The sequence below is a fragment of the Hemitrygon akajei genome, chromosome 9, assembly GCF_048418815.1.
Source record: "Hemitrygon akajei chromosome 9, sHemAka1.3, whole genome shotgun sequence".
Taxonomy (NCBI): domain Eukaryota; kingdom Metazoa; phylum Chordata; class Chondrichthyes; order Myliobatiformes; family Dasyatidae; genus Hemitrygon; species Hemitrygon akajei.
The window spans coordinates 46,930,266-46,948,490 of NC_133132.1; the positions used below are offsets into that span (position 1 = coordinate 46,930,266).

General features: G+C 44.1%; 1 protein-coding gene across 1 annotated transcript in view; it reads right to left on the reverse strand.

Moving 5' to 3' along the window:
* Positions 1–433: 433 nt before the first annotated feature.
* Positions 434–18,225, reverse strand: part of mettl24 (methyltransferase like 24) — a 113,782-nt gene continuing 95,990 nt past the window's right edge. Inside the window, exon 5 of the mRNA XM_073055903.1 lies at positions 434–2,751. Coding sequence (XP_072912004.1) covers positions 2,431–2,751 — 321 coding nt within the window. The 3' untranslated portion in view covers positions 434–2,430. The remainder of the gene's footprint in view (positions 2,752–18,225) is intronic.

The window sequence follows — 18,225 nt, forward strand, 5'->3', positions numbered from 1 at the left end:
GGGTTCAGAGGAGGTTCCCAAGAATGATAGGCTTATTGCATGAGGAGCGATTGCCGGCTCTGGACCTTTACTCACTAGAATTTAGAAGAATGAGGGGAGATCTCATTAAGACCTACTGAATGTTGAAAGGTCTACATAGAGTTGGTGTGGAAAAGGTGTTTCCTATGCTGACAGAATCGAGGACCAGAGGGCACAGCCTGAGGATAGAGGTATGTCCGTTAAGAATGGAAATAAAGAGGAATTTCTTCAGCCAGAGGGTAGTGTATCTGTGGAATTCATTGCCAGGTCAATGGGTATACTTAAGGTGGAGATTGATAGATTCTTGATAAGTCAAGGTGTTAAAGTTTACATGGAGAAGGCGGGAGAATGGGGTTGAGAAGGAAATGGATCAGCCATGATGAAATGGCAGAGCAGACTTGATTGGCCAAATGAATTGAAATGAATTGACTTTATTACTTGCATTTCATATACATGAGGAGTAAAAATCTTTGCATTACGTCTCCATCTAAATGTGCAATGTGCAATTTATAGTAAGTTATAATAAATAGTATGTACAACAGGACAGTCAATATAACAATAGAAATACAGTTGTATCAGTAGGAATTAATCAGTCTGATGGCCTGGTGGAAGAAGCTGTCCCGGAGCTTGTTGGTTCTGGCTTTTATGCTGTGGTACCGTTTCCTGGATGGTAGCAACTGGAACGGTTTGTGGTTGGGGTGACTTGGGTCCCCAATGATCCTTCAGGTCCTTTTTACACACCTTTCTTTGTAAATGTCCTGAAGTTCACACCTACAGATCTGCTGGGCTGTCCACACCACTCTCTGCAGAGTCCTGTGATTGAGGGAAGTACAGTTTCCATACAGCATGTCAGGATGTTCTCAAATGTGCCCCTGCAGGAAGTGATTAGGATTGGGGGCCCGTACCAAACTTCTTCAACCATCTGAAGTGAAAGAGGCGCTGTTGTGCCTTTTTCACCAACACAGCCAGTATGTATAGGCCACGTGATTTCCTCAGTGATGTTTATGCCAAGGAACTTAAAGCTATTCACCCTCTCAACCCCAGATCCATTGATGTCAATAGGGGTCAGCCTGTCTCCATTCCTCCTGTAGTCCACAACCAGATTCTTTGTTTTTGCAACATTAAGAGAGAAGTTGTTTTCATGACACCACTGTGTCAGGGTGATGACTTGCTTCTGTAGGCTGCCTCGTTATTATTTGAGATCAGTATCGTCAGCAAATGTAATAATGCTGCTCCCATGTTTTATGGATCTGAAGCTTAACTGTGTTTCTTTTTCCACAGATGCAGCCTGATCTATTAAATGCTTTCAGTATTTTCTGTTTTTATTTCACATAACATTTTATTCAGGAATTGAATGTCCTTGCACTTTTTCCCTGCCGCATTCTGTAGATAGATGCAGGAAGAAAATCATATGTTCTCAAAAGGGAAACAGACGTTTTACCCCATCTTTTCCATGCTGGTCATCAAATACCTGTTTGTACTATTTCCATTTCCCAGTGTCTTATGTGCCATGGCCGTTCTGGCCATTATGCCAGGAACAGCTGTTAGATTTGTTCAAACTCTCTCCTTGCCTCAGCGCCATCTTCAACTTAATTACTGGCCTTGCAACCACTGGGATTAACTATTTTTCCTTATCAGAGCCCTTCTTTTCTTCTTACAAGGTTAATTAAGAATTTTTGGCCATGTATCTCTCTGCTATAAGATTATAGAACAATAGGATTGTTGCAGCATTGAAAAAGGCTGTTCATTCCATTGAGTCAGCTTCTCGTATAGCAACCCCATCAGCCCTATTCCCTCACTGTACCCTAGTCCCAGACCTTGTACTTATAAACAGATTCTTAAATTTCCTCCAGGACAACGTCTGTAATTTGAATTCATACTCTGTGAGCAAAGTACTTCACAAACGTCTAGTTCCTCGGTCATAAAATGCAGCTTATTTCAACCCATTTCACATATGCACAAAAACAATTTTGACATCTGTGACATCTATTTGTAAGTGAAAATTTTGGGGTGGAAGAAAATGGAGGCAAGTTATTGAAAAAAATTATATACCTGAACATCTTTAATTCTTTCGGTAACATTTATCAGGTTGTCACCAGCGTTGGTAACTGTCAACCCTGAGAACTACATCCCACACAACGTAATGTTCAGTCTGGCCTTTAGTTTGCCAAAAACCTAATCTTGTCCATGAGGTCACATAGCCAGTACTGTGCCAATCACGTCCGAATCAGTTCAGTTTACCACCAATAGGCAAGGAAATAAGCAGCCAATGTATCCAGTTCTTGCTGTGAAGTCTCAAACTGCTTTTCTTTGGAATAGTTTAATCCTTCTGAAGGAATTCACAATTATTTTCACCAGTCGATTACAGGGAGGCTTGGACTGGGCACAAGGCACCAGCAGCTATCTCCAGATTCAATGCTGTCCCCACCGGGTATTCACCCAGCTGAGGACGTAGCTGCTACTGGCATTGAAAACCTGCTTTTGTAGGAAGATCTGAGGCTTATTTACGTTCTTGTAACTCCGGAAAAGTTTGAACCCCGTGAGCTCCAGTTCCTTCAGCAGGCTGTACCAGTATCGAACCACATCATTGTCACCCCCGCTGACCTCGAACCCGGGCCAGTGTAGATGTATTGCGAAGACTAGCTGTCCAATTTCTTCAATGACGTTTTCCAGAATTAGGTTTTCCAGAATCTTCCATTCTGCGCTCTCCAAGTCTGCCTTGAGAACATCAATCTGGAACGAGTAAACAGATTGGTTGGAGCATTTTTAAATTGTCTGCCACACAGGCATAATGATCCAGGACTATATCCAAACTAACAGCTTATTGACCTTCATTTACAGCACTGTCCACAACATCTAGCCTGGCATTCTCGTGCTGAATGTGGAAGTGAGGCAAGACCACAATATAACCTAAATCCTCCTGTTGAGGGTCCCACAGCAATTATTGAAGGTGGGTTCTTGTTAGAGTTCGGGTAAATTTTTCCTTTATTTGATGTCACTTAAATACATTCTCTGGTCATTTTCTTCTGCTACTCGTGGGAAATTGCTGTATGCAAGTTTGCTAAGCATGGGCAAACTTCAAAAGGCACTCTATTAGCTGTAACGCACTGCTGGAAACGGTAAGGTCATGGTAATTATAAGCCTTTTCTTCCTTAGTGGCTCATCTTGAGATGGAGGTAGCTATGCGGTACTGGAAATGTCAGAGAGTCTCCCCTTTATGGCACCCTCAGCCTGTATACTATCAGGGGATTCATGTCTGGTCTCAGGCTACCTGGCAAGACAATGCCAAATCGGATTCCAGACTGTGCTACGACAAGAAGTTACGTCTGTACAAGGTGGATCAGCTGCCCACACAGCTTGGTGACTATCCAGTGGGGACTGTCGTGAATCAGGTAGAAAGCGAAGGCCGGCTCATAAGGGTCACCATCTGAACATGGGGGTGACAATGAGCACGAGGACTTCTTGCACCAAGCAAAAATAATTTCTCAAAGTGATGCTTCAGTATAAGGGGAAGCCAACATATTTTTCAAAACTGGCAGATTTACTTTTGTCTCCTGTAAAGTGATAGATTCTGTCTTGGGAAACCGTTCTATTTTGGATTTTTTTTTGGGTAATTGGTTAACTTCCATAGGGCGGGGGGGGGGAGGGGGTGGGTAATACAGAAGTCTTAGGAACCGCACTGCATGATTCAGGAATTGTTAATACCCTACAACCATCTGGCTCCTGAAAAGGTGTTGATAACTTCATTCACTACTGCTCTGAACTGATTCTATGGCTAACAGATTCACTTGCAAGGACTCTTTGCAACTCATGTTCACAGCACTACTTTTATTTGCACAGGTTGGCTTCTTTTGCACATTCGTTGTTTGTCTGTTTATGCACAGTCCTTCTTAAAATTTGATTTCATTTCTTTTTTTCCCCTGTAAATGCCTGCAGGAAAGTCAATCTCAAGGTAAGGTATGGTGACATATATGTACAGGTGGCCCCCCCCCCCCCCCCCGTTTTTCGAACGTTCGCTTTACGACAGATCGCTGTTACGAAAGGCCTACATTAGTACCTGTTTTCGCTAACCCAAGAGGATTTTTGCTTTTACGAGAAAAAAGCCGCCCGCTTTATACGTGTGGTTACCCCGAGAAAGACTACCATGACCGTGAAGCCTTGTGCGGGCAGTTGTGTGCACATGCGTGTCAGTGCCGATTTTTTTCTCCAAATTGATTTTGGCTCGCTGTCTTCCCGATTCTGCTAAGTGAAACTACGCTGTACCTACAATATTTCTACTTTATATAGGCTGTATATTTATCATATCATTCCTGCTTTTACTATATGTTACTGTTATTTTAGGTTTTGTGTGTTAGTGGGTTTGATTTGGTAGGGTTTTTTTTGGGTCTGGGAACGCTCAAAAATTTTTCCCATATAAATTAATGCTAATTGCTCCTTCGCTTTACGACATCTTGGCTTACAAACGGTTTCATAGGAACGCTCCACCTTCGGACAGCAGGGGAAACCTACTTTGATAATAAATTTACTTTGAAATTTGAACTTCGTTATTGGCACGTGCACAGTGAAAAACTTTGCCACCCATAGAGAGCATTTCAAAGTATAAGTACATCCAGTTAGTACAAGAGGAAAGGCAAAAACAGAATGCAGAATATAGCGTTAGAGACAGGGCAAAATTGCAGTCCGGGCAGAAAATAAGGTACAAGGATCACAACAAGGTAGATTGTGAGGACAAGAGCTCATCCTGATCAGACAAAAGTTCCATTCAATTCAGACCAATCTTCTCAATACTTTGCCTGAATTCACTGCTTTTCCCCAGACTACACTATTGCTACATGCTTCTATTCTCCCACACAAACCAACTTTGCAGGGGCCCTGACTGACAACAGTAATTGAGGAGTGACTGATACCAAGCTCTGGATAGCTTGGGCTTAGAAATGTCTTGAACCTTCCCCAGATAATTCCTCTTTTACAGCTTTCCAGAGCACTCTCACTTCCAGGGATGTGTACATCCTTGGCTAAGCTAGTGCTTATTGTCCATCCCTAGTTGCCCTCAAGAAGGTGGCGTTGAGCCACATTGTTGAACTGCTATAGTGAAGATAATCGCAGGAAGATAACTCATTACATGTCCCAAGCACAACTCAATAGAAATGTAATATTCAGCCACTGGTCACCCACCATTTTCCATATTCAGAAAAGTGCATCATTTGGACGACTTTAAGACCATAAGACATAGGAGCCGAACAAGACCATCAAGTCTCCTGTGCCATTTCATCATGGCTGATCCATTGCCCTCTCCACCCCATCCTCCTGCCTTCTCCCCATAACCTTTCAAGACCTGACTAATTAAGAACCTATCAACCTCCGCTTTAAATGCACCCAGTGACCTGGCCTCCACAGTCACTTGTGGCAATAAATTACACAGATTCACCACCCTTTGGCTAAAGAAATTCCTCCTCATCTCTGTTCTAAACAGAGTTTCTTCTACTTTGAGGCTGTATCTTCTGGTCCTAGACCACCCCCCCCCCGCCCACCACCCACCAAAGGAAACATCCTCTTCACATCCACTCTACCTCGGCCTTTCAACATTTCCAATGGCATCCCCACTCATTCTTCTAAATTCCAGCGAGTACAGGCCCAGAGCCTTCAAACATTGCTCATACGATAACCTTTCCATTCCCGCTATTTTCTCGTGAACCTCCTCTGAACCCTCTCCAATGTCAGCACAATCCTACAAGCATGAAATGGCCAGCAGTTCAAGGAGATTTCCTCTGCTTTACAGTAGCTTTCTGAATATTGGTGACAGTGAGTTCAGTCTTTTCAATGACTTAATTCTTACTTTGCACTTCCTAATTTTGGTTTCGCTAAAATATAACAGTAATTAGTAGGTTTGGAGAAACCTGGCTTGGGATTACGGAAAGCTTATGATACTGTATCGCATTGTTAGCAGATTCTTGTACAATAAAATGGACACTTGACCTTACAATCTACCTCGTTATGATCCCGCACTTTTTCGTCTAACCCAACTGTATCTTCTCAGTAGCTTTTACACTTTAATCTGCATTGTTACTGTTTTACCTATTCTTGCTCAATACGCTGTGTAATCATTTTATCTGCATGACAATTTTTCACTGTATCTTTGTACATGTAACAATAATAAGTCAATACCTTTTTCTCCTGAGAAGATCAACATATTTTGTTCCCTGTGCCAACTTATTTCCCAGATGGTACATCAGCTCTAAACAACTTGAAAAAGCCACTAACCAATCCTCTATTAAGGACTCTCGGCCACAAGAATATACGTAAGAGCAGGGAGGAGAGAGACTCTGTCCAACTTTCCCAGGAGGTGCAAGTGCTGACATCTAGAGCCCAGGATGTTTTTTGTCCGTATTTTATGTGTGGAACCGGGTAAGGAGGATGGGCGCTGTGAGGATGTACTTGGAAAGAGACCAAGCCAGCATCCACTGATCCATGCAAATCAGGGCTCTGGATTCCATCGACACATAAAATTCATCATGTTGTGGATATTGCCACGGGCTAAACGCAAGCAAACTTGTTTTTTGAAAAGCAAAGAACTTAATATCTTAAGTAATAATATTTTCCTTTTCCCAGTCATATTGGCCATCTCCGAGGATGCAAAAGCTGATTAAAACAGAAAGACACCGATTAAGAGCAGGGCAAAGACACTGGTCTCAGCCAAGGACACCATCGGTTAAGCCAAATATCACTGTCAGCAGCCCCCACCCCGCCTCCTAAACTCTCATAACCCAGCAGTGAGCAACTCAAATCAATTCTTAAATTGTTCAGTCAAAAGAATCTGTGTAAATCTGCACAAACACACTGTATGTGTAGGGCCAAGGAAAGAGACCTGTTTGGTTTAGTGAATCTGCTGTTCTATTTGTCTCTTTATTTTTGTATTTCCTGTGACAAAGGAGACTATCTGCCCATGAAAACGATAGGGCCTTTTAGTGCAGGTCCCATTCTCCCTCTGCACCTCTTATTTCCCTGTGATTTCTTCCACTACACCCCCTCTAACATCTCTTGCTTCTTCAGCCAACTACACTAGGGGCAACACTGGAAAGTTGGCCACCAAATAGTTCATCCTTGGGAGGGAACCAGAGGACCGGCATTCAAAATGTTCAAATTTCATACAGGGTCCAAGGTCAGGATCAAATCCGGGTTACTAGATCTGTAACCCTGCAGCGCTAGTGGCAGCACCAAACACTTTGATGAGATCACGTGTCCTAACTTCTTAAGGATCCTTTTATTCATATTCCTCAAAACTTGAGAAAAGTTGGTGGCAGTCTTGAAAGCTGTGTGTGTTCAGTACTTGCTGCAATTCTGGGGGGCCTGAATCCCAACTTACTGCATCTCTGTGTGAGGGCGTTCCCCGTGGTCTCAGTTTTCGTCAGAAGATGAGGCACCATGTTCTGCACTCTACAGTAATGGAATCAGCAACCCTTCTGCATCTACTTCAGAGTATCGTTCGGATATCTCAGACACAGCATTCAAGGTTGTGAAAGTCCGAGGCCAACCCAAAAACATTTTTTAAGAAAAGCAGAGCCTTCTCATCGAGAAGGGTTTGAGATAGCAATGATTTGTAAATTTGGGTTTATTTTCACTGCAAGGCAAAAACAGTACTGAACACCAAGACCATTCTTAAAACCAAATTGTCGATGGAGTTCAGAAGGATGGGTGGGGGTGGGGAGATCTCATTGAAACCAACCAGATAGTGAAAGGCCTGGATAGATTGCATGTGGAGGGGATGTTTCCAGTAGTGGGAGAGTCTAGGATCGAGGGCACAGGCCTCAAAATAAAGGGACAAACCTTTAGAACGGAGATGAGGAAGGGTTTCTTCTGCCAGGGGTTGGTGGGTCTGTGGAATTCATTGCCACAGATGACTGTGGGGACCAAGTCATTAGGTTTATTTAAGTAAAGATTGATAAGTTTTTGATTGGTTACAGGTTACAGGGAAAAGGTAGAAGAATGGGGTTGAAAATGCTCAGGCAGGTACAAACCAGATGCTGATGGAATTTGGTGGAGCGAGTGGCAATTAGTACATATCTACAGGGATCTATCGCAGCTTCTGAATGCAGTGATATACAAATTGTACCTATCTACTAAAGAAAATAAATTATTTGGGCTCCTTTCCACATGTTACACAAAGCCTGAAATGAACCAAATCTGATCTCTATGGGCCCAAATAAGCACGTTCCCTGTCACCTTTCCACCGAAGGGAGGGGTGACATTGCAAACATAACTGGCCGACATGAAACACTCGGATTAAAACAGAGCAGCACTTGAACAAGACACACTAAAATGTGCAGCTCGCTGAAATGATGCTGAGCAGAGTGGTTACTTTGTTCTCTGTGTGTGTGTGTGTTTGGTTTTTATTTCACATTTTCGACCGGATCGAGGGAAGTTGCATAATTATGATGGCCCTGCCAGCTCTTGGAGTTCACAGTAAACAGCCTATGTATGGCAAGCCTGCACAGTGTACTGTCATGGAAACAGGGACTCGCACCTCCCACAGCAAAGGAGTAAGAAAATAATGAGCTGGACAAACTCCAGCAGCGGATGACTCCTGTCCTAAAATAAATCATAAGCATCATTGTTTTTCTTTTGTCAGCTGGATGAAGTGGAAGGATATCTCTGAATGAAGTAAGAAAAAGACCCTCTCTAAGACTAGTCTGGCCAAGGCATCACTGAGATGCCCTGCTGGGGGCTCACTTTACACAGAGGCCTTGGCCAAGCAGTTTGTTAAAGATTCCATAAAACAGAGGAGCAGAATTAGGCCATTTGGCCCATCGAGCTGCTCCACCATTGGCTGGTCATTTTTCAACCCCATTCTTCCACCTTCTCCCAGTAACCCTTAACCCATCAGTCTTTGCCGTAAGTAAACCCAATAACTTGGCCCCCACAGCCCTCTGTGGCAATGAATTCCATAGACCCACCAACCCCCGGCTGAAGAAATTCCTCCTCATCTCAGTTTTAAAGGGCTGTCCCTGTATTCCAAGGTTGTGCCTTTGATCCTAGACTCTCCCACTGCTGGAGACATCCTCTCCACATGCGCTCTATCCAAGCCTTTCATATCTGATCAGTGAGATCCACCCCGCCCCCCCCATCCTTCTGAACTCCATCGAGTACCAGTCCAATTTAGTTTTAAGCAAAGACTTGGTGTTCAGTAGCGTTTTTAGTAGTTCCCATAACGATTCTGTATCACCTGTTACTCACAGGCAAACTTACCTCATTGGCCCTAATGGAACCTGTGACTTTCAAAGGCCTCAGCATGGCCGAGGTTAGGTTTAAGGCCTCAGGCTTCTTAGATGATTAAGGAGTAATGTATAATTCTACCTGTAATCATGCAGAAAGCTCTGGATACGCAATTCTAAAGTGTATGCATTAGAATATTGCAGAATAAAGGCAAGGGGTCCCTGATCTGTGCATTTAGTTTGTGTTTTAAAGTGCTAAACAATTTCTAGGTCAGGGACATGGTCAAGTTGGTGATCTTAAAGGGGAAGTATTTAATGATTTAACCTTGTCATCCAGAAATGTGTGTTCAGTTATATTTCAGACCGTGGAAAGCTGAAGATCTGGAGACTATACACCTGGTGCCTTTTCCCCACTGATCCTGCCTCCAGCCAGGGTTTCAGTGGTGGGGCATGTTTTCCATGTGACACCCCCTGTCAGTTCTCTGCCCTCCACCAGCTCGCTGCAGCTGTAAAATGCAGCGGAGTTAGCACGGATATCTGCTCCTTTTATCCCCAGAATCCCAACATAGGCACTATCGAATTGGCCTTTCTTTCAGGTTCAATCTAACTCCCTCAGACCCAGGTCCCCACAGAGCTCTCTATACCCATCAAGAGTTTATCTGCCCCATCTCTATCTGTATATAGTGATGCTCTGCATCCCTTTTCTTGCCCAATGGCAAATTGCCTCTCACCTGAAGAGAGAGTTAAGTCAACCGCAGTAGTGGGTCTGGAGTCCAATATTTCGATTTTTATTCCTGAAGGACATTTGTGAACCAGATGCGTTTCTAACCAGCCCATCCGTTTCTGCTTGGCCTCAAATCCATTTAATGACTTATTTTTAAAGTACCCAGCTGCTGTGGTGGGATTCAAACTCCTGTTCTGGGATCCAGAAATCTGTGTGTTGCTCCAGTAACACACGAACTGCAATGCTGCCGAAGTGTTTAAGGATAAAGCGCCTGAAGACTGTTATGTAGCTACAGAATCAGAATCAAGTTCAGTATGACTGGCGTGAAGTACTTTGTGAGATTTGTTGTCATGCTGCAGCAGTACATTGCAATGCATAATAAAAACTGTAAATTACAGTAAGTATTTATATATTTTTGAAGTTAGGCTAAATAGTGCAAAAAGAGAGAAAAAAAAAAAGCGGTGAGGTAGTGTTGATGGGTTCAATGTCCATTCAGAAATCCGATGCGGACACATGGATTGGGAGCACAAACGTCTTTAGGAAGGAATCAGGTCTATCATCACGGACCGTGCTGTGAAATGTGTTGTTTTCTGGCAGCGGCACAATGCAAGACATTGCATTACTATCAGTTACATGAAATAATACCGCGAAAGGCGAGTAGCGAGGTAGTGTTCACGGCCCGATCAGAAATCTGGTGGCAGAGGGGAAGACGCTGTTTCTCAAGCGTTGAGTGTGGGTCTTCAGGCTTCCAGCTATCCTCTCCCCCCTACCCCCACCTTTTTTTGTTCTGGCATCTCCCTCCCACTTCCTTTCCACAGCCCTGAAGAAAGGTCTCGACAGAAATGTTGACTGTTGATTCATTTCCGTAGTTGCTGCCTGACCTGCTGAGTTCCTTCGGCATTTTGTGTGCTCCCCTGGATTTCCAGCTTCTGCAGAGTCTATCTGTTTGTTTGTTTGTCTGTTTGTTGAGACGCAGTGCAGAATAGGCCCTCCAGCAATTCCACAACTTAACCCAAACTTCATCACGGGACAACTTACAATGACCAATTAACCTTCCAACCAGTAGGTCTTTGAACTGTAGGAGGAAACCAGAGCACCGGGGGAAACGGGGAGAACGTACAAATTCCTTACAGGCATCAGCCAGAATTGAACCCTGGTCGCCTGCGCTGAAAAGCGTTGTGCTAATCACTACTCTACCATGCCACACTCGTGGTTATGATTTGCTGTTCCTAAACCCCTCCCTGATGGTAGTAATGAGAAAAGGACATGTCCCGAGCAGTAAGGGGTGAGTGATGATGATGTCAGAAATCAGGAAGGAATGAGCGATGATGTCAGAAATCAGGAAGGAATGAGTGATGATGTCAGAAATCAGGAAGGAATGACCAATGATATCTGAAATCAGGAAGGAGTAAGGTTTGATCCCAAGCAGGTCTCTGAACCCCTGCAGAAAATTATTTGGTGAGGGAGGAACCCAAGTCACTGCAGATTACAAACGGGAAAGATGGCATTGTTTTGAGGTACATATAGCTTCATCCACTGTATGGATAAGCTGAGGAAATTGCATTGAACATCGGAGAGGGCTGTGTTACCATGATTTCTAATGGGGAAGAAACAATGCTGGCATGAGCAAGATTAAATAAATGTATTAAACAATAAATAAATAAATTATAGAAGCAATATCAATCCTTCACAGCTGCCACATTTACTGATGATAGTTGGTCAATCAAGTTGATGCTGACTCCTAAAGCACTAACCACTGACCACCTACCCCCCGCCCCACCAACTCTCCTGCCACGCACCCACACCAGGGAGTTTATAGTAAAGAACTGACCCACTGGAATGTCTTTGGGGTGTGGAAGGAAACAGGAGCATTTGGTGAGAAATGGGATGTTCACAGGGGAAATGTGTAAGCTTCCTATTGATGCTGTCTGACCTCCTGAGAGTTTCCACATTTTCCACTTTTCCTTCAGGTTCCCAGCATCTGCAGGTTTTTATGATATTTGTTTTTTTTTCTCTTGATCCTTTCAGCAGCTGGGGTTAATTTCGCTCTGGGGTTAATGTTGCGAGCAGTGTGTGTGCAGTTTTTTTTAATCTTCCCGTCAAGCCACGTTACTGATTAGGCCGTAATCAGGTCAGACCTTGACACTGATCACAAGCAGCAGTAATTACTGCTCTGCAGAGCCACTGGCACCCCTCAGTAACTCACTGATCCCCCCCCCCCTCCCGTGACACCCACATGTGTTTCAAAGAGCACTGTACTCCTATAAGCAACAACAAGTAAGACCAGAAGACACAGGAGCAGAATCCGGCCATCTGGCCCATCGAGTCTGCTCCGCCATTCAATCATGGCTGATCCTTTTTACCTCTTCCCCAACCCCAGTTCCCGGCCTTCTCCCCGTAACCTTTGATGCCATGTCCAGTCAAGAACCTATCAATCTCTGCCTTAAATACACCCAATGACCTGGCCTCCACAGCTGCCCGTGGTAACAAATTCCACAGATTCACCACCTCCTCTGGACCCTCTCCAATGCCAGCACATCTTTCCTAAGATGAGGGGCCCAAAGCTGTTCACAATACTCGAGGTGAGGCCCCTCCAGTGCCTTATAAAGTCTCAGCATCACATCCTTGCTCTTGTATTCTAGACCTCTTGAAATGAATGCTAACATGGCATTTGCCTTCCACACCACCATCTCAACCTGTAAGTTAACCTTCAGGGTGTTCTGCACAAGGACTCCCAAGTCCCTCTGTATCTCAGATTCTTAGATTTTCTCCCCATTTAGAAAATAGTCTGCACATTTATTTCTACTACCAAAGTGCATGACCATGCATTTTCTAACGCTGTATTTCATTTGCCACTTCCTTGTTCATTCTCCTAATCTGCATCCTACCTGTTTCCTCAACACTACCTGCCCCTCCACCAATCTTCATATCATCCGCAAACTTGGCAACAAAACCTTCTATTTCATCATTTAAATCATCGATATACAGCTGATGCACCATCAATAACTCTCGGAGACGTGAGGCGAGATAGGCTTTTATTGGCTGGAAGAGAGCACCGTTAGCAGCAAGACACCACCACACAACATCCTGGAGACTGAGGGAGGAGCAGTGCCTCCAATCGCCTTTATACAGGGGTCTGTGGGAGGAGCCACAGGAGCAGTCAGCGGGGGAGGGGGGGGCGTGTCCAGACAGGTATATGTAGTTCACCACAACAGCATAAAAAGAAGTGGTCCCAAAACTGACCCCTGCAGAACACCACTAGTCATTGGCAGCCAACCAGACAAAGATCCTTTCATTCCTACTTACTGCCTTCTTCCAATCAGTCAATGCTCTAACCATCTTAGTAACTTTCCTGTAATGCCATGGGCTCTTAACTTGGTAAGCAGCCTCATGTGTGGCACCTTGTCAAAGGCTTTCTGAAAGTCCAAATATACAATATCACTGCATCCCCTTTATCTATCCTACTTGTAATCTCCTCAAAGAATTCCAACAGACTTGTCAAGCAGGGTTTTCCCTGTAGGGAACCATGCTGACTTTGTCCTATCTTGCCCTGTGTCACCAAGTAGAAGATTGAGGGGGGATCTTACTGAAACGTATAAAATTCTAAAGGGATTGGACAGTCTAGATGCAGGAAGATTGTTTCCGATGTTGGGGAAGTCCAGAACGAGGGGTCACAGTTTAAGGATAAAGGGGAAGCCTTTTAGGACCGAGATGAGGAAAAACTTCTTCACACAGAGAGTGGTGAATCTGTGGAATTCTCTGCAACAGGAAACAGTTGAGGCCGGTTCATTGGCTATATTTAAGAGGAAGTTAGATATGGCCCTTGTGGCTAAAGGGATCAGGGGGTATGGAGAGAAAGCAGGTACAGGGTTCTGAGTTGGATCAACTCAGAGCCATGATCATACTGAATGGTGGTGCAGGCTCAAAGGGCCGAATGGCCTACTCCTGCACCTATTTTCTATGTTTCTATGTAAGTACTCCATCACCTCATCCTTAAGAATTGACTCTAACATCTTCCCAACCACTGAGGTCAGGCTAACTGGTCTATAATTTCCTTTCTGCTGCCTTTCTCCTTTCTTAAAGAGTGGAGTGACATTTACAATTTTCCAGTCCTCTGGCACCATAATCTTGAAAGATCGTTTCCAATGCTGCCATAATCTCTAACGCTACCTCTTTCAAAACCCTAGGGTACAGTTCACCTGGTCCGGGTGACTTATGTACTTTTAGGTCTTTCAACTTTTTGAACACCTTCTCCCTTGTAACAGTAACTGCGCCCACTTCCCTTCCTTCACACACTACAACATCAGGCATACTGGTAGTGTCTTCCATAGTGAAGACTGGCGCAAAATACTCATTTAGTTCATCAGCCATCTCCTTGTCCCCTGTTATTATTTCTCCTGCCTCATTTTCTAGTGGTCCTATATCCACTCTACTCTTTCTTTTATTTTTTATATACTTGAAAAAGCTTTTACTATCCACTTTGATATTATTTGCTTTCATATTTCACTTTTTTCCTTCTAATGCTCTCTGTAGGTTCTTAAAATCTCCCCAATCCTCTACCTTCCCACTAACTTTTGCTTTGTTGTATGCCCTCTCTTTTGTTTCTCTATAAGCTTTGTCAGCCATGGTTGTACTATTTTACCATTTGAGTATTTCATCATCTTTGGAATACACATGTCCTGCACCTTCCTCATTTTCCCCAGAAATGCACACCATTGCTTCTCTGCTGACATCCCTGCCAGCAGCTCCTTCCAATTTACTTTGGTCAACTCCTCTCTCATACCATTGTAATTGCTCTTACTCCACTGAAATACTAATACATCAGACTTTACTTTCTCCCTATCAAATTTCAAGTTGAACTCAATCATATTGTGATCACTGGTTCCTAAGGGTTCTTTTACCTTAAGCTCCCTAATTGCCTCTGGTTCATTACATAACACCCAATCCAGTATAGCTGGTCCCCGAGTAGGCTCAATGACAAACTGCTCTAAAAAGCCATCTCTTAGTCATTCAACAAACTCACTCTCTTCAGATCCATTACCAATCTGATTTTCCCAATCAACCTGCATGTTAAAATCTCCCGTGACTACCATAACATTGTCCTTTTGACTCGCCTTTTCTATTTCCTGTTTTAACCTGTGTTCCACCTCCCAGTCACTGGGAGGCCTGTATATAACTGCCATCAATGTCCTTTTACCATTGCAGTTTCTTAACTCAACCCACAAGGATTCAACATCTTCTGATCCTATGTCACATCTTTCTACTGATTTGATATCATTCTTTACCAGTAGAGCCACACCTTCTCCTCTGTCTACTTTCCTATCCCTCCGATATAACGTGTAACCTTGGACATTCAGCTCCCAACTACAACCATCCTTCAGTCACAATTCAGCGATGGCTACATTATACCTGGCAATCTGTAATAGTGCAACAAGATCATCCACCTTATTTCTTACACTCTGTGCATTTAGATACAACACCTTGAGTACTGTATTTGCTATCCTTTCTGATCCTGCATCCCTAATGATCTGATACTCAGCCTGTTGGCTGTAACTATATCCCATCTCCTGCCTGCCCTTCCTGACAGTCTGACTGCACACTATGTTCACTTTTTTACCTTCATCCTATCCTGAGACCCACCAAACTGGTTCCCACCTCACTGTCAAATTAGTTTAAACCCTCCCCAACAACTCTAACAAACCTGCCCATGAGAATATTGGTCCCCCTCGGGTTTAGGTGCAATCTGTCACTTTTGAACAGGTGATACTTTCCCCAGAAGAAATCCCTACGATCCAAGAATCTGAAGCCCTGCCCCCCGCACCAGCTTCTCAGCCACGCATTTATCTGCCAAATCATCCTGTTTCTACCCTCACTGGCGTATGGCACAGGCAGCAATCCAGAAATTACTACTCGGGAGGTCCTGCTTCTCAGCTTTCTACCTGGCTCTCTAAATTCCCTCTTCAGAACCTCTTTGCTTTTCCTTCCTATGTCATTGGTACCAAAATGTACCGAGACATCTGGCTGCCCTCCTTCCCTCTCAAAATGTTGTGGATGCGATCTGAGACGTCCCTGACCCTGGCACCTGGGTGTAACATACCATCCGGGTGTCCCGTTCTCATCCACAGAATCTCCTGTCTGTTCCCCTCACCACTGAGTCCCCTCCCCTATCACTACCGCTCCCTTCTGCTCTCTCTTCCCCTTCTGCACCATGGACCCATGCTTGGCGCCTGTAAACCGGTCGCCATTGAATTCTAAACCAGTGGAAGCTGTGGGGAAATTTGACCGAAGTTCATAAAATTACATGAGGTATAGAGTAGACAGCCAATATCTTTTTCACAGGATTGAAATGTCTAGTACCGGAGCACATGTGAGAGAAGGAAGGTACAAAGGAGATGTTGTAGGCAAGTCTTTTACAAGAGAGTTGGAGGGGTATGTATCTTGCTTAAGACTCCCTTACCCTGGGGGAGAAACCTGTTGACATCCACATTTTCCATGCCCCTCATGATGTTATAAATCTCTACAAGGTCACCCCTCAGCCCCCACTGTTCCAGAGAAAACAACCTTTCCAATCTCTCCTTATGACTGCGGTGAAATTATTCTTTGGGTCAAAATGTCTAACAGTAGAGGTTATGCATTGAGGGTGGTGGTTGAGGTAATCCAAAGGAGATGTACAGGATGTTTTATTTTACACAGAGAACGGTAGGGTCTTTGAAATGCACTGCCAAGGGTGGTAGTGGAGGTAAATACAATAGAGGTGTTTAAGAGGCTCTTAGGCTACATCCACACTACGCCGGATAAATCCGTAACCGAAGCTTTTTCTCTTCGTTTTTACCCTCCGTCCACACTAAAACGGTGTTTTCGCCCCCTGAAACCAGAGCTTTTCAGAAACGCTTTCCAGGGTGGGTATTTTTGAAAACGCTGCTCGGGCAGATCAATGTGGACAGGATAACCGGAGACTTTTGAAAATGCTGTCAGACAGCAGCGCGCTATTTCATTGTTTTCTTGAACGTAACCTAACAATTTCAGAACAGACGGCAACGAGACTGAAGCCAGAAGAGCTAGAAATGTACTCACCAAATACCTTGACTCATAACTTACTGAATAAATAAGTATACTCACTTTGCCCTGTTTTCTGCCATGCTCGTGTGAAGGTCATTTACCTATTTATGCAAATACTTCTCTGACAATAGATGTGAAACAGCCTAATGTAACATTGTATGGAAATACAAGATAACACTGATGCAGACATGTTTTATACATTTAACAAGGGGCTTTATTAATGCAACAGAGTTAGTCAGTTTTTCAATGTTCGTCGTCAGCCGGGTCAATCTGTCCGTGAACTCCCTGTCGGTTGCCGCTGTACACTCCAGTATTTGATTTTTTTTAGTTTTAAGTTCTCCTGTGTGAGAGCCAACAGCTGTCCGTCGTTTTAAGTTTTTCTAGTCTGTAACTACACAAACGCGCACTTTTACGGCGAGATTCGACACCAAACATGTCGCTTGTTTTCGGTAGATGTGTCCCGCGCCTGCGCAGTAGGAGGAGATTCGCTGAAATCTCCGTTTCAATGTGGAAAGAGATGCTTTCAAAAATGCATAGTGTGGACGCCTATCGTTTTTACGCAAAACCGGTGTTTTCAAAATTATCCGGTCTAGTGTGGATGTAGCCTTAGATAGGTAAATGAATATGCAGACAATGGAAGGATATGGATTTGTGTAGCTAGCAGGTCTAGGCACTTAACTAACAGTTTAATTAGCCTGGTGCTACATCATTGGCCAAAGGGCCTGTTCCTGTGTAATACTGTCCTATGTTCTATAGCTCAAGCCCTCCAGTCCCAGTAACATCCTTGTGAATCCTTTCTATATCCTTGTGGTGAACTACACATACCTGTCTGGACTGCTCCTGTGGCTCCTCCCACAGACCCCTGTATAAAGGCGATTGAGGCCTGAGCCCGGCCTCATTCTCCAGGATGTAGTGTTGTTCATTCTTCCAGTCAATAAAAGCCGATATCTCGCTTCTTACGTCTCAGAGTGAGTTATTGATGGTGCATCAATCCTTTCCAGCTCAGTGGCGTCCTTCTTATAGAACTACACACAATATTGGGATCTCACCAACATGCCAACCCAACTCTTGTGCTCCGTGCCCTGCCTGCCTATTTCCAGGGAACTAGGTAGTTGTACCCCCTTGGTCTCTCTATCCTACAACACTCCCCAGCGACCTGTCATTCACTGTGCAAGTCGTAGTCATCAAGTCATACAGCACAGAAACAGGCCCTTT